Source organism: Macaca nemestrina, chromosome 19 (genome assembly GCF_043159975.1).
Source record: "Macaca nemestrina isolate mMacNem1 chromosome 19, mMacNem.hap1, whole genome shotgun sequence".
Classification (NCBI taxonomy): domain Eukaryota; kingdom Metazoa; phylum Chordata; class Mammalia; order Primates; family Cercopithecidae; genus Macaca; species Macaca nemestrina.
Genome location: NC_092143.1, coordinates 1,407,341 through 1,428,543, shown reverse-complemented (window position 1 = coordinate 1,428,543; position 21,203 = coordinate 1,407,341). Strand labels below are relative to the sequence as shown.

General features: G+C 37.5%; 1 protein-coding gene across 12 annotated transcripts in view; it reads left to right on the top strand.

Annotated features, from left to right (window-relative positions):
- LOC105489277 (ATPase phospholipid transporting 9B (putative)) overlaps window positions 1-21,203 on the top strand; it is a 289,967-nt gene that overhangs the window by 60,151 nt on the left and 208,613 nt on the right. For 10 of the 12 annotated variants that reach the window (XM_071085805.1, XM_071085804.1, XM_071085803.1 and 7 more), the window contains 2 exons: window positions 7,506-7,564; window positions 15,656-15,707. The exons of 1 other annotated variant lie outside the window; for it this stretch is intronic. In XM_071085805.1, coding sequence (XP_070941906.1) covers window positions 7,506-7,564; window positions 15,656-15,707 — 111 coding nt within the window. Of the gene's footprint in view, window positions 1-7,505; window positions 7,565-15,655; window positions 15,708-21,203 lie in introns of those variants that run through there. One more of the 12 variants, XM_071085813.1, reaches the window with a different exon arrangement.

Sequence of the window (21,203 nt, the reverse complement as noted above, 5' to 3'; positions counted from 1 at the left end):
CTTTGAAGATTTTGTTAATAGTTTTGAGCGATTTGTTTATGATGTGCCTACGTGTAATTTTCTTTATGTTTTTATGCTTGGGATTCATTTAACTTTTTGAATCTGTGGGATGTAAGCTTCATTAAATATGGAAAGTGTTTAGCCTTTTTTTCTTCAAATATTTTTTTCTTCAAATATTTTTTTCTTCACTCTCCAGTGTCAAGGTTTCCAATTATACCTGTGTTAGACTGTTCGAGGTAGTGACACTCATTGATGTTTTTAAATTTTTCTTTTAAATTCTTTTTTCTGTTTTATTTTGCACAGTTCTATTGCTGTTATTCAGATTCACTATTCTTTCCTTCCAGAATGTCTGTTCTATTGTGTGTTAGTCTGTTCTCATGCTGCTAATAAAGACATACCCAAGACCAAGTAATTTATAAGGAAAGAGGTTTAATTGACTCACAGCTCAGCATGGCTGGGGGAGGCCTTAGGAAACTTAGAACCATAGAGGAAGGAGAAGCAAACACGTCCTTCTTCACATGGTGGCAGCAAGGAGAAGTGCCATGCAAAGAGGGGAAAAGCCACTTACAAAACCATCAGAACACACTCACTATCATGAGAACAGCAAGAGGGTAACCGCCCCATGATTCATTTACCGCCCCCCGGCTCCCTCTGACAACTACAATTCAAGATGAGAGTTGGGTGGAGACACAGCCAAACCATATCATACTGTTAATTTCATTTGTTGTGTTTTTTTATCTCAAGCGTTGTTGTTTTTGTGTCTGGAAGTTTGATTTGGGTCTTTTTTGTATCTTTCATGTCTCTTAACTTTCTGATCATTGGAATACAGTTTTCATAGCTGTTTTCATGTCCGTGTCTGCTAATTTTAACATTTGTGTCCGTTGTGGGTCAGTTTTGATTGAATGGTTTTTCTCCTCCTGTGGGTCATCTCTTCTTGCTTCTTTGCATGCCTATTAATTTTTTATTGGATGTCAGACATTGTGAATTTTACCTTTTTGGGTGGTGGATATCTTTATATTCCTGCACATACTGTTGAGTATTGTTGTGGGATGCTGTTCAGCTACTTGGATAGGCCTTGCTTTGTTACATCATTGGACAGATCTGGGGCATGCTCCATGGGGTTGGTTATTCCCCAGCGTGAGGCCAGACGTGGTCTGTGAGTCATGGGCTTCTCCAGTCTGGCTGGAAGGGCACTTTGTGAACATGGGCATTCTCTGTTCCTTTTGGATATCCCCCTGTCACTGCCTTTCTTTCTGGACACTCACTTTTTCTCAGCATCCAGGCATGTTATCTTTCAGGAGCTCTGCTCTGGCCCTTCCTTCAGCCTGCATGCTCTGTCTTAGACACCTGTTCGTGGCCTCCCCACTGTTTCCTGACTCCTGGCTCCAGTGCCTCCTTTTCTAGGAGTCCTCTCCTAACCCTGCCACAGTCACAAATGCCCACCTTTGCCCTCCGCCAGCATCCTGTGCCGTGTGCTCTGCCCTCATCTTTCCATAGCACCTGCTACATTTCAGCATGCCATACACCCTTTAAACGTGTGCCGTTGTCACTAGTGTAGTACATGCGCCTGCAGTAGGAACTGGAATGTAGTAGGTGTTGAGGAAATGGGTTAAGTACTGTCTTCAGATTTTGTGGGGGTTTCCTGTACTTCTTTCTTGAAGTATGTTCTGAGTGCTTTAATACATTTTAGGATTTCATCCATTTGAATTTGCTTTTGTGGAGTGTTTTACAGCCTAGAGTAGTAATGCCATCTACATCATAAGATAAATTGTAACTTTTTGTTAAACTAGAATTTTTACCAGTATTTACTTTTACTAGGTAAGAAATTTTAGAATTAGCTAGAAGATAACAGTAATTTTGTTCAACTCGGTTTCATGGAATTATTATTGGGAACATTTATATGAAATATGTGGATGTTGTGGCCTGCAAAGAAACTAATACACTCAAGTGACACAGTTTTACATGAGCAGGCTCAGGCCTGGACCTCAGTGTTTTTGATTTACATTTCAGATCACCTTTGCAAGCGGAATGGAGAGGAATCCTAGTTTGTTCACTCAGCCACTTCATCACAAAATGTTTGTTGTGTACCTGCTTAGGGCTTTGGCACATCCCGTTTACGTACTTAAACAATATGCCTCAAACTCTACGGAGACACGTGGATGTGAGTAATTTGGCAATGAGACTACCTGCTGTTGCAGTTGAAGGTCTTAGAGATCTAAGTTTTGTTTACTTTGATCAGCTTATTTATTTAGTTTAAATGTGAGGTGGTAAACTATCATCTCAACTAAATTTGTTTATAGAGAAAAGTAAGTTATACTATATTTCACTTTAATGGATGGATATTAAGATTTAATGATTAATTACTAGAAGTATTAGAACCTTCCGTTCATTATTGTTGTTCTTGCATTAAAAAAAAAATCAGTATTGCCTAGGTGTGGTGGCTCATGCCCATATTCATAGCTCTTTGGAAGGCTGATGTGGGTGGATTGCTTGAGCTCAGAAGTTTGAGACCAGTCTGAGAACATGGTGAAGTCTCATTTCTACAAAAAATACAAAAATTAGCCGAGTGTGGTGGTGCGTACCTGTAGTCCCATCTGCTCCAGAGGCTGAGGTGGGAGGATCACCTGAGCCAGGGAGGTTGAGGCTGCAGCGAGCCGTGACTGTGCCACTACAAACTGGGTGACAGAAAATAGTAAAAAAAAGTTACTTATCTACCAATCTTATACCTTGTGTGTGTTTGTTTGAATATAAATACATTTTTATCCTTAGTTGCTAGTATTTGTGTTTAGTAGGTCTTACTTTGCTTCGTGCTTTAATCCATTCTGACATGGACTCATTTTAACTACTTAGGACTAGAATGGTTGTAAATTCCTTTGATTTTAAAATGGGTTAATCTTTTTATAGTAAATCCACAAACCAGTAATGTGGTCATTTATTATCATTATCAATCTGTTCTGTACATAATCATGTGTGCTAGGCTTTGACACAACTGCAGTGTGTTGGATGGTTTACAGCAGCGTCACTGCAAACACGTGACTCCCTCCTCGTGCTGTGGTGGCATGTCGGCTACTACATCACTGGGACAGTAAGAATTTTTCAGCTCCATTATCATCTTATTTTCCCCACAGTGGCTCTATTTTATTTTTATTTTTTAAATTTTTGTGAGTACATAGTAGGTATATATATTTGTGGGTTACATGAGATATTTTGATGCAGGCATTCAATGGGGAATAATCAATAATCACATCAGGGTAAATGGGGTATCCATCCCCTCAAGCATGTATCCTTTGTGTTACAAACAATCTATTTACACTCTTTGAGTTATTTTAAAATGTGCAAGTATTTTTGACTGTAGTCACCTTGTTGCTCTAGCAAATACCGTCTTACTCATTCTTTCTATTTTTCGGTACCTATTAACCACCCCTGCTTCCCTCAATAGCTCCCACTAACCTTCCCTGCCTATGGTAATCTCTGTCTCCATGAGTTTAATTTAATATGGATAAATTTTGGATATGCATTTGGAAAGAAGAAACTACATGTCGTAAAAGTATATTTCAGTTACACTTTAAACCTATCATAGGATCTGAAATTTAGTGGATATTCAGATACTTAAATATTGATAGCATTTAAAGCACATTATTTACAGGTGTATATAAAGTATTACTGGTGTTTATGTGGGTTATTAAAAGCTTCACAGAGGTTAGATTTGCTGTGTAATTAATTCTGGGAAGGGAGGGATTTTAATCCAAGGGAGCAAGTGCTGGGAGCTTCTGCGAGTCAATAGAGGGCACCTTACAGTGGAGGGACGAGATTCCCGGTGAGGTACAGCAGGGGTCATCAGAGATGGAGGAGCCAGTTGGTAAAGCCTGGCAGTTAACTTAGGGTCTGTTTTGAGGAACTTACAGTTTTTGATACAAATATGATTATCTTTTAAATAATTATCATAGAATGGAATTTTTTTGGGGGATAAACACAGTCCTTAGTTTTTTCAACTCATTCATTTGGAATTAGGGAAATTATGATGTTATATTTTCTTTACACAGGCAGAAATTAATGACTGGTAGTGGGGTTAGTGGGCAGGTTATATGTTTAAGAAGCATTGGCTTAAGAATAGGTAGTTATGGCTGGGCGTGGTGGCTTACACCTGTAATCACAGGACTTTGGGAAGCCAAGGCGGGTGGATCACCTGAGGTTAGGAGTTCAAGACAAGCCTGGCCAACATAGCGAAACCCTGTCTCTACTGAAAATGCAAAACAAAATTAGCCAACCGTAGTGGGGGGCGCTTGTAATCCCAGCTACTCGGGAGACTGAGGCAGGAGAATCACCTAAACCCAGGAGGCGCAGGTTGCAGTGAGCCGAAATCGCGCCACTGCACTCCAGCCTGGGCAACAAGAGTGAAACTCCGCCTCAAACAGCAACCAAAAAAAAAAAAAGAATATGTAGTTATTTGATATACATTTGCATCTTTCTCAGAGGAGCCTATAGAACTTGTTCATGGGAGCAAGTGAGATGAATACTTTTCCTCTATGAGGAAAAACCCACTTAATGCTATTATGTTTCTGAAGAATGATGGAAGGGAACATTTATCACTAGAAAGATTTACTGGAAATATTTGATTGAAATAGTTTAGAGAGCGGAAAGTACTGTTGTTACCTTACTTGGTGATACTATTTGGCTGTGTCCCCACCCAAATCTCATCTTCACTTAGAGTTCCCATAATCCCCATGTGTCATGGGCGGGACCCAGTGGGAAGTAATTGAATCATAGGGGCGGTTACCGCCATGCTGTTCTTGTGATGGTGAGTGAGTTCTCATGAGATCTGATGGTTTTATAAGGGGCTTTTCTCCCTTTGCTCGGCACTTCTCCTTGCTGTCACCATGTGAAAAAGGACGTGTTTGCTTTCCCTTCGCCATTATTGATTGTAAGTTTTCTGAGACCTCCCCAGTTATGCTGACCTGTGAGGCAATTAAACCTCTTTCCTTTATAAATTACCCAGTTTAGGGTCTGTCTTTATTAGCAGTGTGAGAACGGACTAATATACTTGGTAATAGTCACAATTAACTAGTTCATTAAAGAACAAAAAGCTGATAATACATGACTTACTGAATGTGCACTTGATAGTATATTGAATAGGTAATTTTAAGAAAAAAATATGTCATTAGATTTAAATACTAGCATTTACATCGAAATATCTTTGCTGCTGTATTTAGAGCTTCCTTCTCTATCAAGTGCAGCTCTGAGATTACTAAATGTTGAGTGTCCATTTCATAAACACTTTGTGTCGTTGATTGCTCTGTAGGATTATTGAGGCCAGGTGACAGTTGTGTGTTTTGTATGTGCACAGTGACTCTAAAATTGAGAGATTTTTTTCTGTTGTTACCAGACTCTCTCAAATATGATATTACTATATTACTAGGATCAGTTGTCAGCTCAGTTAACAAAGTGTTGGCCAGAAATCAAATACTTAATGTAAGTGTGGGTTGTTAGAATGTGGCAGCAAAGATAATTCGTGCTGGACCTTCACTGGTGGACAGGTCTGTGAAAGTGGGTCGTTTTCCTCCTGTATCTTCTCTGTCCAGTGCCTTACATGTTCTTTGGCAAAGAGGACAGCAAATCAGTTATTCAGGATGCTAGGACTTGATAACAGTGTGATCATTTGTTCAAAATTTAGATACATGTACTTTGAGCAGATACATAAGGCAGATGGTCATACTATTTTGTTACTGTACTCTTTAGCTTTCTGATACTTTGTTCATAGTGTAATATTAACATTTGGAGAACTTTTTATGCTGTATTTTATCATAAACTTTTTTCCTTAAACAGGTAATTGAAGATAATTTCCACAGAAATGAGTCATAATCACTATATGCCTGAAAATTAAAGGCTCTTAAATATATTCTCTCTCTTTACCATGTTATAGAATAATAAATCTTTCAGAAATGTTAGATCTTAATTACAGTCAAAAAGGATATGTTTTATCTTCAAAATGTTTTAAAATTGTTTACTGTATTATGTGTTATGACTATAGTGTTTCTTTTTCTCTCCTTTTAAAATGTGTTGATTTCAGAGAATGTGAGAAAAATACAAGGAAAGAAGGGTGGATTGGATAGGTAGGGGAGAGTGAAATTAGATGATGAAGTCGGAGCTCTGGGTCCGTGGGGCGTCTCTACTGCCAGATGCTTTGCTATGAAAAGCATAGCAGCGGGGGTGGAGGCCTGAAGCCTGAGTGACCGTGCTCACAGGAATTAAAGTGGACAGTGTTTTGTGAATCTGTTTTCTGGTTGTGTGTAGGCATACACTTAGTGGTTTTAAAGCTATGTTAAGATTTGTTTCACACATAATTCTAAAGAGCACTGCTATTTTATAATATAAATAAAAATAGCTTCAGCCCTTATTGGCTTATATAATTAAGGCATGTAGAAAAAAATACAACATAATGCATATAAAAGTTTTGATATCTCCAAAGCAGATCTTTAGGAACAGTGTGAAACTACTGAAATACAGCTGCTTTAAGAGGTGTTTGGGAAATAAGATCTTTTAATAAGATCTTATTGAAGATCTTTAAATCTTTAAAGTCAGTGTAACGAGTGTGATGTTAGTTTTTGATAGCTGTCAACATAAACCGAATGTAAAAGGAAGGAACATTTTCCCTTGTTAGGACAGTAATTTTAAAAATGTAAAAATTAACACACAAGGCCATTGCTAGTCTTATGAGAGTGAGATGGAGAGAGTGAGGAAGTGAGGGAAGGAGGTTGGAAGACACCCAGGGGGAGAAAGAGAGGCAGATACAGAGAGAAGGGGAGGAAGGGAGAGAATGAATTTGCCTATTTTGTTACCTAAGTATGTCTCAAATTATGTATGCAACATTCATCTACTCTACATCATATTATACATGATATTTTATAGATATTTAAGTATATAGGAAACTTTATCAATGACTATTCTACATTAGATATTTTGTACATAATAATTTATTCACATAGATAAATCACTTTTAGTAATAAAGCTTTAGATATAACTTTTTCAGTCCTCTCCTGTGTTGGTAAAGCTATTAATAGAGGCTGATTTTATATATAATTTGCTTTATTTCTTTTTTGGTCAGTTCTGTGCTAATTAATGCCACTTATGATATTAACTTAAGGATTTTTACATCTCTGTGTTGTTTTAATTATGCTCAAATCATTTAGTGATATTTCTGATCACTGTTAATTTGACTTGGAACTGAAACAACGACAAAACATGGTAATAGCCTTCTGAGTGTTGTCCCCTTTTAAATTACTATGAAGAAATTCTCCCTCTGTGTTTTTATTGGGAGATAAAAGTTGTGTTTGGAAGTTTACTAAGAGAAGTTAATTATTAGTGACTGTCTGAAAGTATAAGTACAGGGAAATTTCTGAAGTATATTTTTCTGCATCTTATTTCTAAAGTAATTATTTTTTAATTGAAAGTTGAACTTGAGTGTGCTATTGTTTCCTTGAGTTGACTGTACTTCTTCTTTTTTTAAGGTAAAGTGCAAGTTAAGAGTTCAGACATACAAGTTGGAGACCTCATCATAGTGGAAAAGGTTGATGAATTTTTAATATATTTTAGACCTATATATACTGGTTATTAATGTTTAGCCTGATTGCAAGTAACTTCTGAATTTGAAAGAAATTGTTTGAGACATGTATTTTGAATCATAATATCCTTGTGTAAGATTTGTTGTATGTGAAGAAAAATCTAGATTTTTGTATATTCTGTTTTGCTAAAGTATATTTCAGTGTGTGCAAGCAGTCATATTTTTTTCTGAAATAAGATGGTTAACTGCTTAATGTTGCATTATCAAGATTATTTTATGTCGTCATAGAATTGTATTTGAACCTATTTATAGTACTATGCTTCAGTTTTCAGAACTTCCTCCTACAGAGATAATCATCCCTCAATATCCATGAGAGAGTAGTTCCAGGACCCTGCCAAGGATACCAAAATCCACTGATGCTCAAATTTCTTGTATAAAATTGCATAGTCTATGCATTAATAAATCCTCCGTATACTTTAAATCAGTGGTCCCCAACCTTTTCAGCACCAGGAACCAGTTTTATGGAAGACAATTTTTCCATGGACCAAGGTTCAGTGGGCTTGTTTTTGGGATGAAACTGTTCCACCTCAGATCATCAGGCGTTAGATTCTCATAAGAAGCGTGCAGCCTAGGTCCCTTTCGTGCGCAGTTCACAGTAGGGTTCGTGCTTCCGTGAGAATCTAATGCTGCTTCTGATCTCACAGGAGGTGGAGCTCAGGAGGTAATGCTCCTTTGCCCTCCACTCCCCTCCTGCTGTGCAGTGCCATTCTTAAAAGGCCCGGGGTTAGGGACCTCTGCTTTAAATCATCTCTAGATGATTTATAGTACTTAATACGATGGAAATGCTATCTAAATAGTTATACAGTATTTTTTTATTTTTGTTTTCTTATTTTTTATTTTTATTTTTTTCCTGAATATTTTCTCTCAATGCTTGGTTGAATCCCCATCTGTGGAACCCGTGGATACAGAGGGCCAGCTGTAGTTATATTACACATAATTATTGGATATAATTCATATGGTTAAAAAATTTAAGAGGGAAAAGTGAATAGAAGTAAAAGCATTACAAAAGAAAGTTTTGATCAATGTAGGAAGAAGCTGTAAGAAAAACATTAGGTCCGATGTGGAGATCGTCAGGGCTGCTGGTGGTGTGGAGAGTGACTGAAGGTGCAGGCTTCACATGGGGGAGCTGGTGGTGTTGAGAGTGACTGAAGGTGCAGGCTGCATGTGGGGGGAGTGCATTCAGAGTGCTCTCATCTGCCTTGTCCCCGACCACATGAGTGCTGTGCGCAGGACACCTGGGTCTGTGTTAAGGGAGTTCATTCTCAAGTGCTCTCATCTGCCTACTTCCATGACTATGTGAGTAAAAAGAGCTCAGGTCACACACAGGAAGGGAGAAATTGGAAACCCAGGAACAAATATCAGAGGAAACCAACTGAAAATAAATAATAAAATGCAGACGTACATTCTAATGGTCTAAGTACAGCAATCAAGACACAGAATAGATAAAAAAACATACCAAAAACCCAAGATGCATCTCTATGTCGTTTACACAAAAGTCTCTTCAACTACGGTGACATAGATAGGATGAAAGTAAAAGGATAGAAAAATATATACAATGTAAAATTAAACAAAAGTAGTAGGAGCTATATTAATGTCCAAGAAAATGTACTTCAGAGTGAAGAAAATTACTACATACAAAAAGAGATATTATATAACAATAATAGGATTAATCCATCAGGAAGATACAATGATCCTAAAGTGGTACTCACCAAACACCATATCCATAAAATTCGTGAATCAACAACTGTCAGAGCTGAAAAAAGTAGACAAGTCCAGTTACAAGTGGATACTTCAGCACCACCCTTCAGGCGTTGGATAGAAGTAGTGGACAGATGCTCTGCAGGGATGTGGAAGATTTGCATAGGACCAACCAGCAGGAGTTGTCTAGCATGCGTAGACCACTGTACCTGTCAGTAGGAGAGAACACATTTATTTCAAGTGTCTATAGAACATTCACCAAGATAAGACATATTCTGTACCATAAACCTCAACAAAATGAAAAGAATTGAAATCACACAGAGTGTGTTCTCTCACTATAATAGAATTCTTAAAAATCAGTAACAAAGGCAACAGGAAAACTCTAAAACGTGGAAAGTAAACAGCACCCTTTGAATTAATTTATAGGATAGATAGTAAGTCTCAAGGAAACAATACATATAGCTGAATAAAAATGAAAATTCTGCATTCTGGAATAAGTGGAATGCATGTAAGGGCAGTGCTGGGATTAACTGTAGCATGAAACTCCTATGTGGAAACAAGCAGAGGTCTTGGGTCAGTAGTCTAAATCCCTACTGCAAGAAACTAGGAGAAGACAGCAAAGTTAAACCAAGGCAAGCAGAAGGAAGGCAATAATAAAGATACAAGTAGAAGTCAGTAAAATGGAAACTAGGAAGACAAGATAGAAAATCAATGAATACAAAAGCTGGTTCTTCTAAATAAGTTAATAAAATTGATAAACCTCTAGCAAGCAAGACTGATCAAAATAAAAAGAGTAATGTCACAAATCACCAGTATCAGTAATGAAATAGAGGCTTTCACTATAGATCCCGCAGCCATTAAAAAGACAGTTACGAAAAACTACAAACACCTTGATGCTCATAAATAGAAGAAATGGACAAATTCTTCTGAAACCATAAAGTATAAGAATTCAGTCAAAATGAAATAGACAGTATGAATAGTCCTGTAACTGCTAAAGAAGCTGAATTAGTAATTTAAAGCTCTAGGAAGGAAATAACCTAGGTCCAGGAGAATTCCTTAAAACCATTAAAGAAGACTTAGCATCAACTTCACACAGTTGTCTTCAGAAAATAATTGAGAATGCTACACTACCCACCTCATTTTATGAGGCCAGGAATGTCTTTATCTCAACACCAGAACAAAAACAGTACAATAAAAGAAAACTACAGCCCAGTTGATATCAGCAATATATAAAGAAGAGTCATACATCACATCCCAGTACAGGTTGTTCCAGGTATGTAAATGTGGTTCAGCATTCTAAAATCAAGCAATGTAATTTACCCTATCAACAGAATAAGGAAAAATCATGCAATCAGTTGTTGCAGGAACATCATTTGACTTAACCCAACACTCATTCATGATAAAAACTTTGAGCAGGTTGGATTAGAGGGGGAATAACCATATCTTGTTTAAAAAGAATCTACAAAAAAAACCTGTAGTCAACATCATACTTACTGGTGTAGGACTGAATGCCACCTCTCTGAGACTGGGGACAAGACAAGGATGTTTGCCGTTACTACTCTTATTCAATGGCACTTCTAGTCTGTAAGGCAAGAAAATAAAAGAGAGATTAGACAAGAAATAAAAATGTCTCAATTTGCAGATGATATAACTATGTATACATGTACATAGATACATATACATATATGTTGAAAATCCCAACGGATCTGTAGAAAATTTGGAACTAGTGAGTTCAACACGGTGTCAGGTTATAAGATCGATGCACAAATATGAACCTCATTTTTATATAATAGCAATGAACATGTGGGCACAGAAATTTAAAATGCAGTACTCTTACAGTCATTCTATGAAGATGAAATCTATGCTGAAATTTACAATGTGTTGATAAAAGTAATTTAAGGAAACATAAGTAAATAGACCCGTCTGTTTTCAATTGTAACATTCTGCATTTCAGTTTTCCCAAAATTGTTCTGTATGCTTAATACCATTCCTATAAAAATCTCAGCAGGGTTTTTTTTTTTCTTCTTATTTTTAAAGACATAGATAATCTTATTCTAAAACTAATTTGGAAAGGCACAGGTTGTAGAATAGCTAAACCAAGTTTGACAAGGCAAATAAAGTGGGAGGAATCATCCTTCTTGATGTTAAGGCGTATTACATGGTTACATTAGTCAACATAGTGTGGAAGAAGGATAGAAACAAAAGTTAACAAAACATTATAGGGAAACCAGAATTAGACAAAGGTGTGAAAATGATTAAGTGGAGAAAAGATAGCCTTCTCAAATGGGACTGGGCATCCAGAGGCTAAAAAAAAAGGTCATGGACTCAATGTAAAATGTGAAACTGCAAAACTTTTAGAAAAAAAAAATATTTAGAATCTGGGGATTGGAAAATATTTCTTAGAATTGACACCACAAGGACAATGTGTAAAAGGAAAACTTGATAAATTGCATATCATTAAAATTAAAACTGTGTGCCTTGTGAAAAACCATGTGAATACAATGAAAATCTACAGATGGAGAAAATATTTGTAAACCATATATTTGACAAAGATTCTATCTAGAATATATAAAATCTCCTAAAACTTAACAGTAAAAAAAAAAAAATTGAAATTAGAAAATGAGCAAAAGATTTCAAGAGACATTTTGACAAAGATTTACAGGTAGAAAATAAACACATGGGCCAGGCACGGTGGCTCATGCCTGTAATCCCAGCACTTTGGGGAGGCCGAAGGGGGCGGATCACGAGGTCAAGAGATTGAGACCATCTTCGCCAACATGGTGAAACCCTATCTCTACTGAAAGTACAAAAAAATAGTTGGATGTGGTGGTGGGCACCTATGGTCCCAGCTGCTTGGGAGGCTGAGGCAGGAGAATCGCTAGAACCCGAGAGGTGGAGGTTGCAGTGAACCGAGATAGCGCCACTGCACTCCAGCCTGGTGACAGAGTGAGACTCTATGTCAAAAAAAAATAAAAATAAAAATAAACACATGAACAGGAATTCAACATCATTAGTCATCAGGAAATGCAAATTAAAACACAATGAAGTATCAGTATGCATCTATCAGAACAGCTAAAAGGAAAAAATGGTGACAGTACCAAATGTTGGAAACAATGTGAAGAATCGGATCACTTATATATTGCTTGTGAAAATACAAACAATACAGTTATTCTGGAAAATCACTGGATAGTTTCTTTAAAAAAACTGTGTAGCCATCATACTACCCAACAGTTGCACTCCTGGATCTTTATCAGAGAAATGTTAAATTATGTTGATACAAAAAACCTGTGCAGGAATGTCTATATCTACATTATTCACAGTAGCTCAATTCTGGAAAGTCCATATATCCCAGGTGGGTGACTAGTCAGAGAAGCAGCTGTGCGTTCACGCTGTGGCATGCAGTGTTAGGAGAACACAGGGCTCCTTGCTCTTGTGGTGCCCCTAGTCTTGAGGGGAAGGAAAAAGAAACAAAAGTGTCCAATAATTGTTTGAAATTATCTGGTTTGTTTATGAGTGCTCCATAGAAGATAAGACAGAATAAGGACATAAAGAGTCTGAATATGAAATTAAAAAAAAAAATACTTTTAAGGGCTGGGCATGATGACTCATAACTGTAATCCCAGCACTTTTGGAGGCCAAGGCGAGAGGATCACATAAAGCTAGGAATTTGAGACCAGCCTGGACAACATAGACCAAAGTTTAAAGAATTAGCCAGGCACACTGGCACATATCTGCTGTCCTAGCTACTTGGGAGACTTAGTTGGGCCTGGGAATTCAAGGCTGCAATGAGCCATGATCATTGTTGAAACATATTAGAGAGACCAAAGTAAATGTAAAGACATTTCATGCCCATGGTTAGAAGTATATGTTGTTCAAAAGGTGGTGTTCCCTAAATTGATCTATAGATTCAGTGTTAATCCCTCTCAAAATCCCAGTTGATGTCTTTGCAGAAATTGACAAGGTGATTCTGAAATTCATATGGACATTGAAGGGACCCAGAATGGCCAAAATGATTTTGAAAAAGATGGACAAACTTTGAATATTTGTACTTCACTGTTTCAAAACTTAATACAGATTTACAGTAATCAGCATTTACAGGAGCTAGCATTACATTGAGAATCCAGAAATAAACTCTGAAGTTTATGGTTAATTGATTTTTGGCAAGAGTGCCTAGAAAATTTACCAAGGTGGGAGTGTGTTTGGACAGGGGCTTTTTTGGCGCCATGTTCTTTAGGAGATACATCCATGTTGTTGTGTGCAGCTGTTACCCACCCATTTTGGGGTTGTATAGTATGGTTCTTATCTGTTTTCCTGTTGATGGGTTTTCAGGTTACATGTAAGTTTCGCCTATCATGAAGGATACTTTTGTGTCATATTTGACTGTATTTCTTGGTGCACACATCCACACATTGCTGTTGCAGGTGTGCCTAGGAGTGGAGCTGCTGTGTTTTGGGTTATGCAGTTCTGCTGTGGTAGACCCTGCACATGGTTTTGCAAAGTGGTGTACCAAATTTTGCTCCAATCAGCAGTGCCTTGGCATGTTTGCCAGCATGTGCATTTTCAGCCTTTTAAAGTTAGCGTTTCTGATATGTATGTAGAAGTGTTTTTGTTTTTGTTTTTTTAAATTAAGTTCTGGGGTACATGTGCAGAACGTGCAGGTTTGTTACATAGGTATAAACGTGTCATGGTGGTTTGCCGCACCCATCAACCCGTCGTCTACATTAGGTATTTCTCCTGATGCTATCCCTCTCCTAGACCCAGAGTGAGCAGGCAACCTACAGAATAGGAGAAAATTTTTGCAATCTATGCATCTTACAGAGGGCCAATATCCAAAATCTACGAAGAATTTAAACAAATTTACAAGAAAAAAAAAACCCATCAAAAAGTGGGCAAAGGATATGAACAGACACTTCTCAAAAGAAGACATTTATGCAGCCAACAAACATGAAAAAAAAATCATCATCAGTGGTCATTAGAGAAAAGCAAATCAAAATCACAATTGAGATACCATCTCATGCCAGTTAGAATAGCAATCATTAAAAAGTCAGGAAACAACAGATGTTGGAGAGGATGTGGAGAAATAGGAACACTTTTACACTGTTGGTGTGGGAGTGTAAATCAGTAGAAGTGGTTTTAATGCATATTTCTATGAAGTCTAATAAGATTCAGTACTTTTTCATATGATTTTGTGTGTGTCTGTCATGTGACAAGCCTGCTAAAATCCCTCGGAATTTCTCTTCTGAGTTATTCTTTCTTTTCTTATCAGTTTGTGGACTTTTGTGTGTTCTGGTTTGGAGTCTTTCGTTAGTTATATATGCATTGCAGATATCTTCCTCTTCTTTCCTGGCAGGCTGTATTGAACAGAAATTCTTAAATTTAATGAAGTCTGCTATTAATCTTTTCATTTAAGGTTAGTTTTTTAGACAATTTTTGTTGATGGTCTTTATAAGCATCCTTACCTCTCAAAAAGTCATGAAAATATTCTTGTCATGTTTGGTGAATGACGACAATTCAGTGGGGAAAGAACTATTTTTTTTTTCTTTTAGGCATTTTATTGTTTTGGCTTTCAGATTTAGAACTGTAATTCTAGGTAGATTTTTGTGTTTACATTGAAGTCGAGGTCAGGTATCATCTCTCACAGGCATGCCACCACACCGGCTACTTTTTCAACTTTTTGTAGAGGTGGAGTTTTGCCATGTTGCTCTAGCTGGTCTCAAACTCCTGGGCTCAAGTGATCCTCCCATGTTGGCCTTCCGAAGTGCTGGGATTACAGGCGTGAGCCACCATGCCTGGCTGACATGAAGCCTTTTTTTTTTAGACGGAGTCTCGCTCTGTCGCCCAGGCTGTAGTGTAGTGGCATGATCTTGGCTCACTGCAAGCTCCGTCTCCCGGGTTCACGCCATTCTCCTGTCTCAGCCTCCCAAGTAGCTGGGACTACAGGCGCCTGCCACCACACCCGGCTAATTTTTTGCATTCTTTTTTTGGTGGAGGCAGGGTTTCACCGTGTTAGCCAGAATGGTCTCGATCTCCTGACTTTCATGATCTGCCTGCCTCGGCCTCCCAAAGTGCTGGGATTACAGGCATGAGCCACTGGACATGAAGCGTTTTTAAAGTCACTACTACATACCAGTATATGACTCACTCATGGGAAAAAAATCTTAGCATTTCAACTTAAATGTGAATTAAAGTATCAATTTTTTATATACAAATTGTGTTAGTTATTTCAGCAGAATTTTAATTATATTAGTTGTTTTCATAGCTGTTTCTTCTTTGGAATGGAATTGTGTTAATTTATAAACCTGCATATAGATAATTCATCTTTTATAATGCTCTTTGCAGAATCAAAGAATTCCATCAGACATGGTGTTTCTTAGGACTTCCGACAAAGCAGGTATTTTTACGTTTAAAAAAACTTATCTAACTGTATATTATTATTGCAAAAACAAATTTACAAATACCTATACAAGCGAAAACTGTTTTCCTTACATTTTTAGTATGCTGCAGCAATGAGCAATATTGTGTAGAAATGGTATTTTACTTTGAATATAAACACATGAAACCTCTGAAAAAAGAGACCACATTTCATATGAAGCTACTTTACAAAGAAAATACATGTACTCCAGTTACATTGCTGATGATTTAGTATTTTCGTAGTTTAATCTTCATTTTAAAAGGTAAAAGTAAAAATTATCCTGTAAAAATTTTCTTTGAATAATATATTGAATTCATTAACACCTAAATTATATTTAATAGTCAATATTTAAAAGGGTGTTTGCTGTGAAATATATTTGTTTAAAAATAATCCTGTCAGGACCTATGTATCCGATGAGTGTTTTCATTCAAATTCATACTGACATCTAATTAAATGATGATGTTACTTAAAATTTGATGGCTGTTTTGCATTTGCAGTTTTATTCAGCACTTCAGCAAATACTTGTTTACCACTTACTGTTAATACGTACCAGGCACTAACTGTTGCTTAAGATACAAATGGGAGCAACTTTTACGGAGTGGGTGGTCTCGGTGGAAGTGTATCCATGGGCAGTGATAATCCTGATTGTGTAGGTGCTGGACTCAGAAATGTTTGGGGCTATGTGGGAACAGATAATTTTGCCTATTGAGTTGACGCAGACTTTGCAGAAAAAAATGCTATTTGTATGACTTGAGCTTTCAAAAATATAAAGATGGAAAAGAGGTAATTGGATAGAAGCCTAGTGTGGCCAAATAGAAAAATTGTTGGAAATCGGGAAACCTGAGTTTGAATCACTTTGGCCCGTTTCTAGTTATGTGACCTTGCCAGGTGGGCACACGTTTTCGTCGTCTCTGAAATGAGGGAGGTATATCGAGTAATATCCAGAGTTTCTTTCTGCCCTACATTCCTGACAGTTTTTATAAATGAACAGTGGTTTTTGTAGGAAGCGAGGCGTGTTATTATTTTTATTAGAAACACAGCATATATCTTATTTCTAGTGTGAAAACTGTAGAAAGGACTGTTAGATTTCAGAGCTGTTGATTTAATTTTTCTCTATAAACAGCTACTTTGAGAAGTGACGTTTTTGTCATGAGAAAGAAGAAAAGTGTTTTCTCTTTCTACCAGTTGTTGTTACGATTATTTACATTGTGAGATGGATTCTGCCATTAACAGGAGATCAGCTCTACCCAATAATCAAGTGACTTCTGTACACTTGATATGTTTATTTTATTATGTGTTGTTTCATGTGAGCTTTTATTTTCCCAACTGTGGCAGGGACTGGCTGGCTACTTTTCCAACCCATTTCTCTTTCCTGTTGGAAACACGGCTAGACTGCCGTTCCTGCCCAGTTAGCTGGTCCCATGTCACTGAACTCTGGCCAAAGCGGGAGAGCCAGAAGTCTGTATGCCACATCTAGCCTTGCACCTAACCTCTCCTGCGGTCTCCTGCTGTCTCTTGCCCCTTGCTGGTTAGATGGCCATGACTAGGGCAGTCTTGGAAACTGCTTGTTAAAGATGCCAAAGCTTCCATCAGCCTGGTGTCCTGAATGAATGTGTGGAACAGAGCCCCTCCCCTTCCATTACCAAATGAACTGTATATGAAAGAGGAGTAAATTCCTATCGTTATGCAGTTCCATTTGCAAGGTTAATCTTTTATGCTGGCTGGTGTTTCCTTAGCTGATTTCTCATCCTAATTGCTCTTCATTCTGGAAGCCTTCTTACTAATTCTCTTTGCAAGTGGCATTATTTGCTTTTGAAATGTTAATGTTTATATTTTGAAGCCATCATTTGCCAGTATTGAAGTAGAATATGCTCTTTTTTCAAGTATTTCTGCTCTTCTTGACAATAGTGTAATAAGACCATTTAGGTGCTTTTACAGTCCAGTGGGTAGGCTGCCGTCATAGTTTGTCACATGTGAATAACTCACCTCGTAGTGTATTGTTTCACAGCACAGACGACTGAGTGGGAGAACTCTGCAGGGCCTCCAGTCCCCAGAAAGGCTGATCTCCTCAACCACAGACGGAGGCCAGAATACATAACCCTTGATCATGGGTCCTTTTGTGTGTTGCTGGATTTGATTTGCAACTGTTTTGTTAAGGCTTTTTTTGCATCTATTTTTAAAGGATGTATTGGACTGGGCACGTTGGCTCACACCTGTAGTCCCAGCACTTTGGGAGGCCGAGGTGGGTGGATCACTTGAGGTCAGGAGTTCAAGACTAGCCTGGCCAACATGGCATATATATATATATGCAGAAATTAGCCAGTCGTGGTGGCACAGGCCTGTAATTCTAGCTACTCAGGACGCTGAGGCAGGAGAATAACTGGAACCTGGGAGGCAGAAGTTGCAGTGAGCCAAGTTTGCACTATTGCACTCCAGCCTGGGTGACGAGAGTGCAACTCTGTCTTAAAAAACAAAAAAAACAAAACACAAACAAAAAAACATGTATTGATGTACAGGTTTTTGGGCTTTTTTTTTTTGCTTTTTCTTGTGTTATTTTTGTTTTGGTGTCAGAGTAATAACATTCCACTGGCCTCAGTGGAATGAGTTAAGAAGTGATCTTTCTTCTATTTTTTGGAAGAGTTTGTGAAGAATTATTAATTCTTTGTTAAGTGTTAGATAGAATTCACCCATGAAACCTTCTGGGACTGGACTTTACTCTGATTTTTAAAAAATTACTAATTCAGTTCCTTTACAGGATTATTCAGATTATCTATAGACCCAGTCAGTTTTGGTAGTTTGTGTCTTTTTCATAATTTGTCCACTTTATCTAGGTTATCTAATTTGTTGCCATGCAGTTGTTTTTAGGATTTCCTTACAGTCCTTTTTGTTTCTGTCATGTTGATAGTCATGTACCCTCCTTTGTTCCTGATTTTAGTAACTCTTTTGAACTCCTCTCTTTTTTTCTTGGTCACTCTAGCTTAAAGGTTTGTCAATCTTGTTGATCTTTTAAAATATCCAGCTTTTGGTTTTAATGATTTTTCATACTTGTTTTTCTGTTCTTTATTTCATTTATTGGTTTCTGTTTTTATTGTTTTCTTCTTTCTGCTTGTTTTCTGTTCAGTTTAGTCTTCTTTTTGTAGTTTAAGGTGGAAAGTTAGATTATTTACTTGAGGGTCTTTTTTAGTACAGGTGTTTATAACTACAAATTTCCATCTAAGTCCTGCTTTTGCTGTATTTCATGAGATTTGGCCATACATCTCAAAATTAATTTCTAATTTCCCTTGTGATTTTTTTCCTTGATTCATTGCTTATTTATTTTTAATTTTTATTTTTATTTTTTTTGTAGAGACAGGGTCTTGTTTTGTTACTCAGGCTGGAGTGCAGTGACATGATTATAGTTCATTATGATGATTACTGTAACCTTGAACCCCTGGACTCAAGCAATTCTCCTGCCTCAGCCTCCCAGATAGCTAGCAGTTCAGGCACATAACACCACATCTGGGTAATTTTTAAATTTTGCTGTAGCGACAGGCTGTCTGTTGCTCTGTTGCCCAGGCTGGTCTCGACTTCCTGGCCTCACGTGATCCTCCCACCTTAGCTTCCCAAAGCACTGGGATTACAGGTGTGGAGTCACCTTATCTGGCCTGATTCGTTGTTTATTAATGAATATGAATTTCTACATATGTATACATTTTCTAAATTTCCTTCTGTTATTGATTTCTAATTTCATTCCATTATAGTTGGAGAATGTACTTTATATGATTTCTATTCTTTGAAGTTTATTCACATTTGTGAAAAATGTCGTAACATATTGGGTATCCTTGAGAATATTCTGTATGCACTTGAGGAAAATCTACATTCTGCTCCTGTTGAGTGGAATGTTCCATAGATTTTTGTTCTAGTTGGTCTGCATCTTTGTTCAAATCTCCTTTTTTCGTTCATCTTCTGTCTGGTTGTCCTATCCATTATTGAAAGTGGAGTACTGAAGTTTATCACTCTTTCTCTGTTTTTCCTTCTATTCTGTCAGATTTTGATTCATGTATTTGAAGTTGTGCTGTTAGATGTAAATATATTAATGTTTGCTTGGCAGATTGACCCTTTTATCTTTATAAAATGTCTTCAGCCATGCCACCTCTCTTTTGGTTACCGTTTGCACCTTTTTTCTGTTGTCATACTTTCTACCTATTTGTGTCTTTGAACGCGGAGTATGTGTCTTGTAGACAGCATGTAATTGCATCATGATTTTTCATTCATTCTGTCAATCCGTAATCAGCTTCATAAAGGAAAATTCACATCCAGTAAAATGTATCCATTTAAAATCTTAGCAGGTGTGTATACTTGCTAATTATTATTCTCGAGCTCCGTTTGCCTTGTTGTCCTGCCTGATCAGCCCTACAGCCCTACCTCAGTCCCTCCAGTGTCTCTTCTTTCATACCTGGCTGTAGAGCTCCAGCTGAGAAGGCCACGCAAGCATCTAACTGGAGCTCTGTGAATCAGTAGAGTTCACTGTGTACCCCGCAGTGTTCCTGTTGACTAGGCCCATTCTTGAAGGTGGCTTATTCCAGCTTTCTCAGTGTTTCTCCTGCCTGCCTTTACCACCTGTTCATTCACTCTCAGCCATCAACCCTCCTCTCAGCTCCACCGCTTTCAACTACATCTCCATTGCCTTCTTCCTGTAGGCATGAAAAATGTCTCTACCCAGTCACCAAAGACCACCCCCAACCCCCAGTGACACGACGCAGCTATCTAGCTACCATCCTGTCTCTGTCCTTTGCTTTGCAGCCAAACCTTTTGAATAAGATGTTTTTCGTCATGACCTCACCCTACATCCCCTTTCTCTGTGAAATTTAAATGGTGTTTCTCAGGATTCTGTCCTAAGCACATCTACGTTTGTGATGTACATGTTCTTCCTGGGAAACTGTAACTTCATTCATGGCTTTATATCATCTGGTTATACACCAGAGCCTGATGGGTTGTAGGTGGCACACTCAAAAGTTTCCATCGTCTCTGCATGTTGATTGGAGCCTTTAATCCATTTCTATTTAATGTAATTACTGATAAGGCAGAACTTACATCTGCAATTTTGCTGTTTGTTTTCTGTGTGTCTTGTGACATTTTTGTGTGTCTTTGTAGCTCCATTACTGCCTTCTTTTGTTTTAAATATTTTCTAACGTGATGTTTTAATTCCTCATCATTTCTTTTATAATGTACTTAAAAAACTATTTTGTTAGTGATTGCACCAGGGATTTTAACTAACACAGCTCACTCTTAGCTAGTTTTAGTGTTTTTGTTGAGTAAATGCTCCTGGAATTCTTTCAAGTCTAGTTATTTTCCAGAGTTCTGAAACAGTTGCTTTTGATAGTTTTCACTAGTCTTCTCATTGCAGTTATACAGAAGTATATTTTCAGAGGTTTTTATACTGCCATCCCTGCTTACTTCACCTACTTATTTATTTATTTGTCCTGTTTTACAAAT